The sequence below is a fragment of the Adelges cooleyi genome, unplaced genomic scaffold (genome assembly GCF_023614345.1).
Source record: "Adelges cooleyi isolate 19-005CV unplaced genomic scaffold, UGA_ACOO_1.1 ACOO_flye_CR_arks_rails_tigmint_CR_PRNA_30, whole genome shotgun sequence".
Taxonomy (NCBI): Eukaryota; Metazoa; Arthropoda; class Insecta; order Hemiptera; family Adelgidae; genus Adelges; species Adelges cooleyi.
Window position 1 is genome coordinate 23,633,034 of NW_026095971.1, and position 17,544 is coordinate 23,650,577.

At 28.1% G+C, this 17,544-nt stretch overlaps 1 protein-coding gene across 5 annotated transcripts; it reads right to left on the minus strand.

Annotated features, from left to right (window-relative positions):
* Positions 1 to 1,480: 1,480 nt before the first annotated feature.
* Positions 1,481 to 17,203, minus strand: LOC126839128 (uncharacterized). Of its 5 annotated transcripts, none has more exons than XM_050574196.1 (12): positions 17,111 to 17,203; positions 14,764 to 14,833; positions 14,653 to 14,682; positions 14,498 to 14,560; positions 14,110 to 14,178; positions 13,800 to 13,829; positions 13,555 to 13,584; positions 13,440 to 13,466; positions 13,229 to 13,279; positions 12,942 to 12,974; positions 12,511 to 12,597; positions 1,481 to 2,009 (listed from the first exon to the last, which is right to left on the minus strand). In XM_050574196.1, exons 2-12 carry the CDS (start codon positions 14,825 to 14,827, stop codon positions 1,732 to 1,734), a joined length of 762 nt encoding a protein of 253 aa, XP_050430153.1. In that variant the 5' UTR covers positions 14,828 to 14,833; positions 17,111 to 17,203; the 3' UTR covers positions 1,481 to 1,731. The 5 variants fall into 5 exon arrangements, with proteins under 5 accessions (XP_050430153.1, XP_050430156.1, XP_050430154.1 ...); XM_050574195.1 differs by lacking the exon at positions 1,481 to 2,009 and adding an exon at positions 10,543 to 11,058; XM_050574197.1 differs by lacking the exons at positions 12,511 to 12,597; positions 12,942 to 12,974; positions 13,229 to 13,279; ... (6 more) ...; positions 14,764 to 14,833; positions 17,111 to 17,203 and adding exons at positions 3,617 to 3,703; positions 4,054 to 4,086; positions 4,334 to 4,384; ... (5 more) ...; positions 5,871 to 5,937; positions 7,876 to 7,976 and having other exon boundaries at positions 1,488 to 2,009.
* Between the last annotated feature and the right edge of the window lie 341 nt (positions 17,204 to 17,544).

The window sequence follows — 17,544 nt, forward strand, 5'->3', positions numbered from 1 at the left end:
TAACCAAGATTGAAAACCTTAAGCCTTAAATTAAAAAAAAATATATATACACTCATTCTATTTAATACACTCGGTCATCGTTTTATATGGTACACTATACAGTGTACGTACTTACAATATATTATATATATTGGAATAAGCTATATTAGGAAAATGAATAAAACAATTTTCAATTTCGAACTTGAAGGTCACACATAAGCTAAGATTTTTAGCAATTTTCTTTATATTAAACCAAACGTTCAATTGTTTTGTACGTTTTTAACAGAATAGTTCACAACGCCTGTAGCAATGTAAACAAGTAATAACAGATATATGTGGGATATTCTTCAAAAAAAGAATATATCATAAGAAACAGAAACTAATGCAGTAAACACTACACTAGTATATTACACTAAATTATTTATGACTTATGAGTTAATGTCCCTCGCTAGAATTCTCTCAAATGGATTCTGTATTTGAATTTAAATATAATGTTTAAAAAAGCCAGCTTAGTCTTGAATTTTTTTTATACGATTTCCGATGTCCGGTGGATCGATTTGCTTTGATGCAAATCAGTAGTTAGTATTTTCAAGCCAATATAGTCCAAACTAAGCACAGTGTAAACCGGGAAAGTAAGAAAGTGTTAAATTGAAGTACTGTATTTACAAATTAGCATCAAAGCGTTTATTTTAAAGTGATTTTATTCACTTTAATCACTTTTAATAATAATAATTTCTGTAGACCGGTAACCCCTCCGACTTCTCTATGCTTTGATTCCATTATGACTATACTCTACTCAGTACTAGTCCTCTCACATAAAATCTCTTTCATATAAATTCTATGATGCTTATTTGTAAATACAGCACTTCAATTCAATACTTTCTTACTTTGCTGGTTTACACTGTGCTTGATTTGGATTGTACTGGCTTGAAATAACTAACTACTGATTTGCATCGAAGCGTTTACCTAACCAAACCTGAGACCTCCCCATCCTCATTATGCCCCGACCCCACTGTACTGGTTTTATTTTTTATCTTATTGTCTTTATTAATGCTATTTACAGTACAACACTCTTTTTCACTAATCGTCTCTTGTTCTAAATCGATATTTTTTAACTGTTGCTCCAACGTTTTTATTTTTACACACAACAGTAAATTGGTTAATATTTGAATTAATGTGTGTACCCTGCATTGTTCTTAATTAAATCATATTTAAGCGAATCCAATACCATTGGTTGTTGACCAGCCAGAATATTTTTTTTCCCAACTCGATAATATAATTTTAATTTTATTTAGTCGCCAATATTAGAACTCCATTTAGGTTATGTTACCTATAACAACAATACTCTATATAATAACCATTAAGTTGAAATATCTATTAGAAGTAAAAATTATGAACCTGCCTCCCAAATTCGCACAGTCATTTAATAAAGGTAGACATATAAGGAAAAGATTTAGAAGCATAAGTAAATAGTTGGAACAGATAAAACCTAACTTTTTCGGTGATTATTTATTTTATTTGTAGATATGACGTAAAACAGAAATCGACATACAATAATATGTACTTAAAAATGTATAATGTGGAATACGTTTTTGAAAAAATCCACAAACGGTTCTTTACCTATCAGCTTAAGAATATAAATAATATTTCAAATTTCAGATATTATAATAAATTAAGTGATAATGATAAGATAAATTATAATATATAATGGATTGAACAGAATGTAGATGCCAGTTTTTTTCTAACATTAGGTTAGGATATGGGTCGACCTTGTGGATATCCAAACCGTAACTGTTGCTCAAGTGATTTTATGACTTGGTTTTCCATGCTTATTTCGGACCATACGTTATCAATTTTTCTGTATCTCCTTTCGGCATCATTTTTGTCCGTAAACGTACATGTAAAGTCAGTTAAGTCAATCTTAACTCCTACTATAAATGATTCTGGAGATTGTGTACTCAAGTATAACCCTAACAAACGGCAATTAGCTAATAAAGAGGCTTCATCATCTACATGCTGCACAGATCCATCTAAAAAATTTGAAAACTTTTTTAATTTGCTAATATTAGCTTACTAGTTACTACATTTCTTTATGGTGCAGGACACAACTATTTTATTTGCAAATAGGAAGTCATTAAAAAATAATACAATAAGCATGGTATCCGCATTGTACAGCTGAGCGAACGGCAGTGCGCCAGGCCTAGTTCCAGCTATGCCAGGGTATCTTTACAAGAACTAATTCACCCAGCTTTTCTAACCCACATATTTCTGTTTCCTATTAAGATAAGCGTTTGCAATTTGAAACATAGATAAAGCTCATGTAGCTTGGGATACTGTAAAAAATTGAGCCTTTAATAGTAAGCGTTTCAAAATCGGAGAATTTCAAAGTTTTCATTTTTGTTACTGACTCACTCATCGTCAAAATTATAAAACGCTTCCCGTATAGGTAAAATCGTGAAATTTAGCACGTAGGCAGGTCTTATAGTTACTATAGGGGAAAATCTAAAATTATCATTATAAAATATACTCAGCTAAGAGTTACGTAGGTGGTAGGAAGGAGATAACTCAGAAGAAAATAAAACAATTTCAGATCACCTCCCAAAAAATTCAGCCAATTAAAGTAGTGGCATCTACATTGAGGCCAAGTCTGTTTTATACCTCATTCGGAAAGGTCATGTTTCATTAAGAAACTGGTCAAGTGTTAACCAATACAAAGAAAAGAGAAGTGTTACCCATGAAAGTAGGAGTAAAGAGAGGTTATGAACTAAAGAAATAGTAGTCTTAGCCACAATTTTGATATCACTACTTTGTTATGCTGCTTTTTTTTTGGAAAGAGGTCTGGAAATTTGTCCTTTTTAACTATTAGGCTTTTGTTGTTTGTATTACATGAAAGTTCGCGACAGGAGTTATAATTTTTTTGTAATTTTGTTATTTTGGTTTTTTTGGTTAATTGTTAAAAATGTAAATAGGTTGTATCCTTGTTATGTTAATAATTAAAAAAAATATACATATATACAGGTTGATTTTTTAATCATGAGCCACTCAATATCTCATAGGGTTTAATAAGATATTAAAATATTTTTTTTTAATTGTTTTTATACAATAAGATCTACAAGAAATCTACAATAAGATCTTTAAGAATGAACATATATATTTTATTAACTTTTCGAATTGGGAATAATGTACTTACAACTTTGTCTGGTCGGTAACCGGTTTCGGATAACTATTTTTTAAGTTAAAAGTGTTTTAAAGTTAGGATGGGAGGGTAAGTGCAGTTGGGAAATGAGCGCAGATAAAAATAGTACTACACTCGACCTTTCCTCCTGCCCTAAACTTGAATCTTCAATAACTTCATAAATAGTCATCCGAAACTGGTTACCGACCAGTCAAAAATGTTAATACATTTTTCTCAATTTAAAAAGTTAATTAAATTTATAAGTTACCATTTAGGTTTCAAAAGTTGGTATCAAAAAAACTAAGTTGGGAGGGGGATAAAAACAATATGAAAAAAAAATTTTAATTTTATAATAAACCCTATGAGATATTGAGTGGCTCATGATAAAAAAATCACCCTCATATCAATATATAAATATATTGATAGCGTTCCAAAACCATACAACTCTAAATAAATATTTACCTAATAAACGACGTCCAATTAGATTTCTTAAAGCTGGAACAATATATGCTCTCCTATGGTCTGCATAAGGTTTCAATGTTTCCATAGCTAGTAAAAAAATGATTAAATGACCGTTTTGCGAAGAAATAATAGTTATAAATAATATTTTAGTCACTCTTAACACATAATTATTACATTACATTTTAAAGAATTGTGATATAACTAACTTTTTGTACAACCACTTATTAGTATTAAAATTCAACAAATGTATTCTTTCTATACTTGAAATCCCAAAGAATTTATTACACATTAATTTTTCTCTCTCTCTTCTCAACAAAAAGTTTATTTTTGTTGAAATAACTATTTGACATAAATTATTAGATTTATAAAACGAAACTAATATCAACTTTAAAACAAGCTTTTTAAGCTATTTACGACTATCAAAAAATCGTAATTACTTAGGTCTTTTTTATATCCACCCATTCTAAGTCCTGTAACAAATATATCAAATCATTATGCATTTAATAAAACCAGGTTAATATATTTTATACATAACATTCAATTAATAACTAAGGTATAATTAAACCAATATTAATTAAGGCAAAAAATTGTATTTCAAATGATTCTTAAAAGCTTAAACATAAAACATATATAGCTTTATGACTTTTATTTATAAATCCAGTTATTCTTTAAAACTACAAAAATATGTAACTCTAACTTTTTTTATTTAATATTTACTTAGTAAACGGTGTATGAGTTCTTTCATCCCTCGTAAATACCAAACGGCTACTAAAATTTAAAACAAAATTCATTTTATTGTAATTACATGTTTTTTATGATTGAAACCGATATGTGATATTGGTATTTGTCAATAGGAACATATGATTGAAGTATTTATAAGTAATAAATATGCAATAAGTATAAACAATTTGAAATATAAAAAGGAGTTTTTTCTTTCCAATGGGAGAAAAAATTGAACAGTTAAAATTAAATCAAAAATCTTGTGTATATAAAGAATTCAAACAACTGCGTGTAAACACTTCCATAAAAGTCTAAGAAAATTTTTACCTTCAATTCTGGAAATAATTTCCAATTGTTCTGAAATTAACAACACATAAATTAATGATATTGCATTTAATTTTCTAATCAATATAAACAGGAAGACGAATTTCAAGGTAGGAAAAACACGTGTATTAAAAACTCAGAAGAAATGTGCTCCTCTGTAAATTCAATACAATGAATGTCTTTGTGAAAAATTCAATAGGAAAGAAATATTGTAAATATTATCATAAAATTCAACAAATACTCTTACCCGGTACAGCGATCAAAAAATTGATTTTGCCTGAAATTGACATTATACATAAATTTTAAATTAAAAGACGAAAATCAAAGTAGAAAAAAACCATATTATATAGACTAGGGAATTATTATGAAGTCTAATGGCTGAGTTGATGTAGTTTAGGTCATGAGAATAAAACATATTAATCAGACGACGTTGATAGAGCTAAAATCTGCAGTTTTTTACAAACTTATTAATTGCATAAAGATAAGCTAGCAATGCATTTTTTATAATATTTTAAAATTTAAAATTTCTACTCATATCTTGATGTTTTTTATTATTATTTTAATTATGATTACGGAATTGCCCGTATTCAAGGGCATTATTGACATCATCAGCCATTGTCTCAATTACATGCTCCAATCCATCTAGAATAAACAAATGAAGATTTTTGCTATACTACAATATTAAAATTAAGCCAATTTGGTACCATACAAATGTTTAGAATAATAATAAACCCGGCTTTGAGCAGTAGCCATTTAACTTAACGCTTCTCCCTATATTAAATTATTAGAAATTTCTAATGTATATATTATATTGTTCTGTTCTACATAGTTGGTGCATTGATCATAACTATTGATAATAACTGTAATTTTTAATTTACTATTAACTTGAAAATTAGGTACATATAATAAAGCTTCTATATATTTTAGTATACTATTTTAAATATAACATCTTACTTAATCCAGATCGATCTCCTATAGTTAAATTATTCATAACATAAGCACGTTCGATGCTAATAGCTGTGATACATATTTATTAATACAGTGGAAATTTATAAGATTAAAAAACATTTATACATAAAATAAAAATGTTACTGACTTGTATGATAAAACAATTCCAAAAAAATTCCTGTAATAAAGTGAAATATTGATTTTTTTTTTTAATTTTAAGTACTTTTACTACAGTTGATAACTGTGAAAATAAAATAACTACCTGTATAATCTGCCAAAACGTTCACGAAGAAAAATGATAGTAATAGAAAGAAGAGTTTCATTTTTATCTGTGAATAATAATAAGGAAAAATACATTTTATATTATTCACAGTTTCCTCCGGTTCAGAGATGAACAATTTACGATTTTGCGAGGCAATTTTAATATGATAAAAATAATCATGTATAAAAAATATGTTTTACCACACTCACAGTTTCTCTTAGACCGCTAACTGATTTTTTTGTACAGCAGAGTAAATAACTAACTTAAATGGTACTTTATTTAGCCAAAATTGATAATATTTCACCCTATTTAGTTGGCATGGTCGATGATTCAAGTGTTTCAATCGTATGTACTCGATAGTTTAAATTATAATCGTTTATTCTCAATAAAAATAATATTTATGTAGTAAGTATAATAAATATTATTATAATATTATATACTTCCATTAGAGTAATCTCACACTAACTATTTATACTTCATAGATTATGTTCTTTCATAGCTATATTATACTTCTATTTTACTAGATTGACAATGTACAAAACAAAATGCAACTAAAAAACCTTTTCATAGATCCTACCCGTGTTTGTAATTTCAACTTAAGGTCTTAGAACTATGGCTAAAAACCCAAAAAACCAAAAAAAATTGTACACCCCAAGTACCGACTAGATAAAATTTGTGATTTTTATGTATACCATGTCTGTAATTTATACAAATTTATTTATCAAAATTGTAATATATTTTATTTTATAGATAAATTATTATCAATTGAAGTCGAGGCACATTGATGTCAAAGCATATTAGGGACGGGAATGTCAAAGATGTTTAGAAGTATATAATTTCATTTAAAAGTGGTTAACCGTTTTCAAACAAACGATTCGTTTTGAAACTGTGGATTCAAAATAATTATTCAATTTACACTTTTTAAAATGCCCTGTTTTTCTTTAATAAAAAAACACTACGATATATTCGAGGATTTGGTGAAATTTAGATTTTAGGTTATCCCTTCGTTAGTGTGTTGGGTTTATTAAACCCCACGTGATAAGATTTTGTGTGATACTAATAGTTATCAAACTAGATCAAATTGTCTTTCCATGAAATCCTTCTTTCTATATTCCTTTATGATTAAAAACCGTTTCGGTTGATAAATAAATACATGTTTTACTGTTATTGGGTTTTGAACTGAGTGATATCGATAAACAGGTATTCAAACCCCAACACATTATTCATGTACCGATATATATTTATGTTACCAAAGACTTGAAAAGTGATGAAGATGACTGAAAAATAAATTTGTCTACTGACGAATGGTTAAACCTAAAAGTGTTTATTTTATTTAAAAAAAACAACAAGTTTTAAGAAGAGGGTTTTATTTTTTTTTATGTTATATTAGCGTTCTAACTTTTTTTTTGTGTAAAATATAGGCATTTTTTCTAGACGGTAGCCAAGTTCTTATAAATATAGAAATCATTATTTGTAATTTTTTAAACATTACAGTAAGGAAAAAAGAAACTTATTATTGCATTTTTTTAACTTTGAAATTTAATTTTTAGCGATTAAAAAACAAATTTTGAAAATAAAACTGTACACGTATATGAATTAAGTTCAATACAAAGCTATTTTTTCCATCTTTGTACTGTTGACAATTTTCAGTTATGATTAAAATCTAAATGGTTTTGCTGAATATTGCTTCTTTAACTTGTGGCGGACAAAATATATATATATATTTTTTTAACCTTGGTTGTATACGCAAAGTCTACTTTAGTGAGATATTATGAAAACGATTTTAAAAACTGCTTTTTTACACTACACATCCAGGCAAATAACGGAAAAACCCAAAATCTATTATAAGGTTATCTCCAAAATGTGGATTGTGTAAAACTATAATTAAGAATCAATAAAAAATCCTTATAACTGTTTTTTTACTTTATAACTTTTGACTCATTAGGCTCATGCCTTTTTAATTTTAGTGTAATTACTATGTTTGAAATTTAATAGAAATACTTACCTTAATTATTGTAGAGTTCGTAAGAGGTTCTTAGACAACAATCGACCTGTTCAGCTTTTGAAACTAAATGTACTACTTGCGACTTATAGATGGGCTATCACTTCGACCGAAAAATTTCAAGGCATATATTTTTTACAGTGTAGATATTATGTAGGTTTATTAACACAACTGCTTCACTTATTTTTTTTTTTTTGCGATTTATCGTGTACATACATCACTAAGAAGCATACTGGTGACGGGGTGTGATAGGGTGAGGAGCGGAGGGGGCATTGGTCTGTATGAATTATTAAAGTTGAAAATATATACATTGTTTGGGCGTTTTTTGGTGTATACAAGTGTTTCACAATATATATAGCGCTTTAAAATTGAACGACTCAAGTTGAAATTGTTAAGAATAAAAAACTGCCGTACTTACAAATAGTATATGAACACGTATAAAAAATAATTGCTAGATACTTCTAAGTGGCATTTATAAGTACTACTATGTCTAAAAGCAAAAATTCCATACAAATTTAGTACTAATTTGGCTGTTATTTAAAATATTTAGAGCATCGTTGTTTCGACATTTTATTAGTTTACTTTGGCACACAGTCGGAAAAAAAAATAGTTGACATTTTTCGTGAGGGTTTTTGGTTACGCTAAAATAACTGGTAACTGATAATAAATAAGATAAGATAAGATAGATGAAGGATAAGACATAAGAGATTAGAGATGTGTCTTATGGATGGGGATGGGAATGGGGTTGGGCATGGGGGTGGTCCACTTGCTGATCAGTCAACATATCCTTATATCCTCCCGTGGACAAAACATATCTTCCGTGGTTGCGTACGAGTTGTACCCAAGATGTTATATACAAAACACTTAAGCTTTACTTGACTTTGGATTCCTCATATTTTTCGGTAAAATCGGGATTTTGATGGACCAAACCAATTATCGGCTGGTTTTAGCTTCGATGCAGAGAAGCGAAGGTATTGGTTTTACTCTAATGTGTATTTTTTTGTGTCTGTAAACACTGTAACTTTTTTAACACTGGACCAATTCCTTCGAGTAGCAACTCTATAAATCAAAAATTTCATCTACTTTAGACGGTACTTTTGGTGGAGGGAGGTAAAAGTTGAAAAAGTATACATCTTCACAGTTAAAACGAGTTTTTAAGTTAGAACTTTTACTGGCTATAATTTCGAGAACAATTTTTCCGGTTGTGTGCCATAGCAAAGACATAACGGCTCTCGTGGTGGTAACGGGTAGCCGCGCTAAGGTTTTTAGCAAAGATAAGAGAGATAAGAGAAATGTTTGCAAGGCTATATTAAAGGTTTTCACATAGGTATTATATATTACATTTTAACAACTTACGTACGAGTCCGCAACACCACGGTATACATTTTTATGTATCTAAGGTGGCTAGTAAACATATCAAGTTTCTGGCTAATATTTTAGTGTTTTCATAATGTCTGGCCCATAACAATTCATAGAGAATTTGGCCCCTTAAATTATTGATTTTATTATTCATTTCTATTTTGAACGTTGTGAATACAACATATGTGCCCCCACCCCCAAACCCAACCCTCATCTCTTACCCCTATCTCTATCCCCTATGTCTCACCCCCTAACTCCTTCTCTTATCAGATAAATCAGCTGTTATTTTTCGTTATGATAAGAGGTGTCGGTGTCGGTATCGATTTTCCATGTGTGTACTATAGCAAAGACATAAAAATGTCAAAAGTCGGATCGAGTTGAAGTTTATAAAAAATATTTATTTAGTATGCCCACGTACGTCTGTTGTTTCAAATTCCCATTTCCCACCCCCCCCTCTAGGGGGGGTACAAGTTTTTTTTTTCTAGCCGTAATTTTAAGACCTTTAAAATTTGTCAGTAGTTAGAACTCATATGTATTAAACGAAGAAAAAATTCGGCACTGCAGTTTTTCTTAAAATACCGGAAAACTGTGTTTTGCAGATTTTGTATATTTTAACAGAAACACCTAAAATCTTAAGAATCTTAAATAAATTTCAAATAAACGCTTCGATGTTTATATGTAAATACAGCACCTCAATTTAATACTTTCTTACTTTGCTGGTTTACACTGTGCTTGGTTTGGTCTGTACTGTCTTGAAAATACTAACTACTGATTTGCATCGAAGCGTTTTTTCGAAAGTGACTTTATATCGAACGCAATGTTACAAGACCTTGGGCTAGATTCAAGAAGCCGAATTGTCGACTAATAATGTAAAAGTGAAAAATTCATGTGATACAGTATTAAGACATAATTTTTCAAAGTCATAGTGTGTGAAATCTACTTTTAATTATACAAAATAATTAAAACAAATCACATCAACAATATGGAAATTACTATTGTTATTATTATTATTTTTTTTTTTTTAAATAAAAGATTAATTTAGATATTTAAAATCTATAAGTAAAAAAAAATAAGCCAATGTTTTGAGACAAAAAACAGTCAGTGACGTTTCTCGGTGGGAGAGTCCAACGGCTAGAACTACGGCTATATAATAACCATTGAGTTGAAATATCTATATGAAATATAAATGATGAACCTGCTACCCAAATTTTCACAGTCTTTAATAAAGGTAGACATATAAGGAAAGGATTTAGAAGCATAAGTAAATAGTTGGAACAGATAAAACTTAACTTTTTCGGTGATTATTTATTTTATTTGTAGACATGACGTAAAACAGAAATCGACATACAATAATATGTACTTAAAAATGTATAATGTGGAATACGTTATTGAAAAAAATCCACAAACGGTTCTTTACCCATCGGCTTAAGAATATAAATAATATTTCAAATTTCAGATATTATAATAAATAAAGTAATAATGATAAGATAAATTATAATATAAAATGGATTGAACAGAATATAAATGCCAGTTTTTTTCTAACATTAGGTTAGGATATGGGTCGACCTTGTGGATATCCAAACCGTAACTGTTGCTCAAGTGATTTTATGACTTGGTTTTCCATGCTTATTTCGGACCATACGTTATCAATTTTTCTGTATCTCCTTTCGGCATCATTTTTGTCCGTAAACGTACATGTAAAGTCAGTTAAGTCAATCTTAACTCCTACTATAAATGATTCTGGAGATTGTGTACTCAAGTATAACCCTAACAAACGGCAATTAGCTAATAAAGAGGCTTCATCATCTACATGCTCCACAGATCCATCTAAAAAATTTGAAAACTTCTTTAATTTGCTAATATTAGATTACTAGTTACTACATTTCTTTATGGTGCAGGACACAACTATTTTATTTGCAAATAGGAAGTCATTAAAAAATAATACAATAAGCATGGTATCCGCATTGTACAGCTGAGCGAACGGCAGTGCGCCAGGCCAAGTTCCAGCTATGCCAGGGTATCTTTACAAGAACTAATTCACCCAGCTTTTCTAACCCACATATTTCTGTTTCCTATTAAGATAAGCGTTTGCAATTTGAAACATAGATTAAGCTCATGTAGCTTGGGATACTGTAAAAAATTGAGCCTTTAATAGTAAGCGTTTCAAAACCGGAGAATTTGAAACGTGATAGAAAGAATATAACTCAAAAGAAAATAAAAAAGGTTCAGATCACCTCCTATAAAAGTCAGCCAATCAAATTAGTGGCATCTACATTGTGGTCGTCTATTTTATACCTCATTTGGAAAGGTCATATTTATTTAGAAACTGGCCAAGTGTTAAGCAGTCCAAAAAAAAGAGGAGTGTTACCATGAATGTATGAATGAAGTGAGGTTATGAAGTAAAGAAGTAGTAGACTTGGCCACAATGTCGATATCACTAGTTTGATATGATGACTTTTTTTGGGAAGGAGGTCTGGAAATTTGCACTTTTTAACTATTAGGTTTTTGTTGTTTGTATTACATGAAAGTACCTACGTGTCAGGAGTTATAATTTATTTGTAATTTTCTTAATTTGGTTTTTTTGGTTAATTGTTAAAAATGTAAATAGGTTGTATCCTTGTTATGTTAAATAATTTAAAAAAATATAAACATATATACAGGTTGTTTTTTAATCATGAGCCACTCAATATCTCATAGGGTTTAATAAGATATTAAAATATTTTTTTTTAATTATTTTTATACAATAAGATCTCAATTATCCACAATTTGTTTTGTTTTTACCCCCTCCCAACTTAGTTTTTTTAATAGCAACTTTTGAAACTTAAATGGTAACATATATATTTTATGAACTATTCGAATTGAGAATAATGTACTTACAACTTTGACTGGTCGGTAACCGGTTTCGGATAACTATTTTTAAAGTTAAATGTGTTTTAAAGTTAGGATTAGGGGGTAAGTGCAGTTGGGAAATGAGCGCAGATAAAAATAGTACTACACTCGACCTTTCCTCCTGCCCTAAACTTGAAACTTCAATAACTTCATAAATAGTCATCCGAAACTGGTTACCGACCAGTCAAAAAAGTTACCATTTAGGTTTCAAAAGTTGGTATCAAAAAAACTAAGTTGGGAGGGGGATAAAAACAATAAGAAAAAAAATATTTTAATTTTGTTTCAAACCCTATGAGATATTGAGTGACTCATGTTTAAAAAATCACCCTCTATAATATATAAATATATTGATAGCGTTCCAAAACCATACAACTCTAAATAAATATTTACCTAATAAACGACTTTGAATTCGATTTTTTAAAGCAGGAACAACAAATGTTCTCCTATAGTCTGCATAAGATTTCAATGTTTCCATATCTATGAAAATAATGATTAAATGACCGTGTTGCAAAGAAATAATAATAAATAGTATTTCAGTCGCTCTTTATACATAATTATTACATTACATTTTAAAGAATTGTGATATAACTAACTTTTTGTACAACCACTTATTAGTGTTAAAACTCAACAAATGTATTCTTTCTATACTTGAAATCCCAAAGAATTTATTACACATTAAGTCCTTTTTCTCTCTTCTCAACAAACAGTTTATTTTTATTGAAATAACTATTTGACATAAATTATTAGATTTATAAAACAAAACTAATATCAACTTTGAAACAAGCTTTTTAGGCTATTTACTATCAATAAATCGTAATTACTTAGGTCTTTTTTATATCCATCCATTCTAATTCCTGTAACGAATATATCAAACCATTAAACATTAAATAAAACCAGGTAAATATATTTTATACATAAAATTCACTATATAACTGAGGTCTAATTAGATCAATATTAGTTAAGGAACAACATTATTGTACAAATGTTAATTTATATCTTATACCTTATGTTTAAATAAACGGTTCAAATTATATTTTTAGTTAAAAAACTAGTTTTTGTTCAAAACTACAAAAATATGTAACTCTGTGTTCTTTAATTTAGTATTTACCTAGTAAACGGTCCATGAGTTGTATCATCATTCGTAAAAAATAATTGGCTTCTAAAATTTAAAACATAATACATTTTATTGTACCTACATATTTTTATGATTGAAAACGATATGTCATATTGGTATTTGTCAATAAGTACATATGATTAAAATATTAATAAGATATATGCAGTAAGTATAATGAATTTGAAATATAAAAAGGCGTATTTACTTAACAATGGGGGAAGAAATGAAAGTTCTGAAATTAAAACAAAAATCTTGTGTGTATAAAGAATATCAAACCACTGCGTGAAAACTTTTCTATAAAGTGCAATGAATATTATTACCCGCTATTCTGGGGAGAATTTCCGTTTGTTCTGAAATTAACAACACATAAATTAATGATATTGCATTTAATTTTCTATTATTTTATGAACAGGAAGACGAATTCCATGGTAGGAAAAACATGTGTACAAGTAACTTTGAAGACACATGCTCCACTGTATGTTCAATTCAATGACAGTCACTTTGGAAAATTCAATAGGAATTAAATATTGGAAATATTTTCATAAAATTCAACAAAAACTCTTACCCGGTATAGCGATCAAAAAATTAATTTTGCCTGAAATTGACATTCCGTAAATTATAAATTAGAAGACAATAAGGTCAAATTAGAAAAAAACATATTATATAGACTAGGGAATTCTTATAAAGTTGATGCAGTTTAGGCGATGAGAATAAATCATACTAATCAGACGACGTTGATTGAGCTAACAACTGCATTTTTTTACAAACTTATTAATTGCATAAAGATAAACGTGCAATGCATTTTTATATTATTTTCAAAAACAAATTTCAACTCATATCTTGATATTTTGTATTAGTATTTTAATTATGATTACAGAATTCCGCGTATTCAAGGGCATTATTTGTATCATCAACCATTGCCTCAATTACAAGCTCCAATCCATCTAGAATAAACAAATGAAGATTTTCACTATACATCAATATTAAAATTTAATCAATTTGGTACCAAACAAATGTTTAGAATAATATAAAACCCAACTTTGAGCAGTAGCCATTTAATTTAACGCTTCTCCCTAGATTAAATTGTTAGAAATTGCTAATGTATATTTTATATTGTTCTGTTCTACATATGTACATACGTGCACTGATCTTAACTCATGATAAAAACTGTAATTTTTTATTTACTCATAACTTGAAAATTAGGTACATATAATAAAGCTTCTATATATATAATAGTATACTATTTTAAATATAATATCTCACTTAATCCAGATCGATCCCCTATAGTTACATTATTCATAGAATAAGCACGTTTGATGCTAGTAGCTATGATACATATGTAAAAAAATATTTATGAAAACGGTGAATTTTAAAATGTTATAAAAACATTTATATATATAAAAAAAAATGTTACTGACTTGAAAGGTAAAAATAACTCATATAATTATCTATAATAAAGTGAAACATTGATTTTTTTTTTTTTAATTTCTTGTACTTTAAGTTGATTACTATGAAAATAAAATAATTACCTAAATCTTCGTCTGCCAAAACATCCACGAAGAAAAAACATATCAATAAAAAGAAGAGTTTCATTTTTATCTGCGAATAACAATAAACAAAAATTCATTTTATATTAGTCACAGTTGTCTCCGTTTCAGAGATGAGAAGGTTTCGGTTTCGCGAGGCAATTTTAATATGATAAATAATACTCGCATATATATAAACATTTTTTTACTAGACCCACAATATCTCCTAAACCGCTAAATGATTTACAAATCTATCTTGAAGGGTACCTTGCTACCCAAAATTGGTGTTATTCCCCATTGAAAATAGACAAAAATAAGTCTCTGTTAATTATTTAAATTGCATTGTACACAAGTTAGTTTGCACTATTTAAAATAGAAAACAGAAAAAATGATTTACTTAATGTTGTTATTACAGTTATGAAGTCATATTGTACTCTTTTCAAACGTCTAAACTTGATAACGCATAATGCTTCTTAGCCAACCTATCAACCCATAATGGATTTAAAACGGGACTATTTATCAGTTTATAGTGGAAAGATGATAATATATTTTTAGAAAGGATGTCAAATCCGCTTTTAAAAAATATCCTTAGAATGTTATTACCATTATAAAAAGTATTGAAATATCTTCTCAAGTAGTACACTAATTTGTAGTAAATAAAGAAATTTTTTGACTATTTTTTCTTCATTTTGATTTAATTTTTAAAGTGAATAATAGTTGACTTTTTTTTCATTATAATCTAATTTTGTTTAACGATGAACAAATCAATTAATAAAAAATAAATAGTATTATTGTGAAAAACGTGTGGGGCGCTTTTCAAGAACTGATATATGTAGCACTCCACGCTTTTTTCACAATAATACTATTTATTTTTTATTAATTGATTTCTATATTGAAAATTATTTTCTACTTTTTAGTTTATTTTACTATTTAAGCGTGTTTTTTAGTTTTTTTAAACTATATTTATTTTCCACTTTTTAGTTCGATGTGCTTTAAAATCGTGTTTTTTAATTCTAGTACATACGTGTCTCTATTACTTGAAAACTTCAGGTAAACAACAATGAATACACGCATGTACGTTCGGTTGCCTATCTCTTTTAGTTACATAGTTACATACAAACATACAAACATACATACAAGTGAAGCTAATATAAGCGTGTTAAAAAACACAGATGATGAATACATTTTTTTATATACACAGTATATTTATATTAGATTTTTAATTTGAATACAGATATAAAACAAACACATTACAAGTACTTCTTTGTAAGTAAAAACAGGAAAATAAACGTTTCCTACACCTCATTGAGAATTAAAAATATTTTTTGTGAAAACAATAAGCATTCCTTTCGTCTAGAAAGCAGCCACGTTTTTATAAGTATAGAAATCATTATTTGCAAATTTCTATAATTCGAGTCATATGTTTTGTTATTTTCTCAATAATTGCTGTTTAATAATAATTTTTTTTTCATTTGATGTAAAATAAACTAGTCTACAGTGTAGCAAACATTATTAAAACAATACAAATGTAACATTTACCATAAAAATTAAGTGAAAGTAAAAAAAGGTATTTCCAAAATTATTCAAAATTCATAACGTTTTTTCTTAATCTCGGCCTGATTTTTAAAGTAAATAACAAGTTTTTTTTTTAAATTGACTTTTTCTTCGCTAGTTGTAGACCAATTTATTTAAACGACAAACACCTAAACGAAAAACACGGATGATGAAAACATTTGTTATAAATATATATATATTAGATTTATATTGTGTGTAAAAATATCAAACGAACAGTAAATTATAAGTGCTTTTTAACAAATCAAACAAGAAAATAGACGTTTTCCAAATTTTAACGTTAAAAGGAAACTTATTTTTAATTTTGTTTTTGGCGATTAATAAAAAAAATGTAAATAAAATTATACACGTATATAAGTTTAGTTCCTAGAAATTTTTTTTTTCATCTCTGTGCTGTTGAAGTTTTTAGAATTCTAATGGAAAATCTAATGGTTTTGCTGAATAATCGCTTCTTTGACTTGGGGCGGACAAAATATTTTTTTTTTTTCTAACCTTGGTTGTATACATAAGTGAGATACTATAAAAACTGTTTTAAAAACTGTTTTTTTCGCTATACGTCATTTGATACACTTCAAGCCCAACAACAAAAAAAATCCAAAATATATTATAGAATTTTCTCCAAAATTTGGTTTGTGTAAAACGATGGTTAAGAATCGATAAAAATATAACTAGCAATATAAAATCCTGTTTTTTCAAACTATAACTTTTGACTCATTAGGCTCGTGCCTTTTTAGTTTTAGCGTAATAAAAATGTTTAGAGTTCAATAGAAATACTTACTAAAATTATTGTGGAGTTCGTAAGAGGTTCTTGGACTTGTTCAGCTTTTAAAACTAAATGTACTACTTGCGACGAATTGATGGGCTATTACTTCGACCGAAAATTTACAATGCATATATTTTTCACATTGTAGATATTATGTTGATTTATTTACACAAGTGGTTCACTTTTTTTTGGTTTTTTGCGATTTGTCGAGTACATACATTACGTTCAAATTAATATTATTTTCTTATTTAATTTGAAATTTGTAATTCCTTTTAGTTGCATTATAATATATTATAGCTACTATGGTACGACTATTGTTTTGTTTCATATGAAAAAATATCACTGTAATTGTTACAAAGCCCGGTCGAACCTTTTTCATTTATTTGTACTATTAAACGACTTAAATGTATGTCAAAACTTGCCTGCTGTAATAGTTTAAAAAGATCATA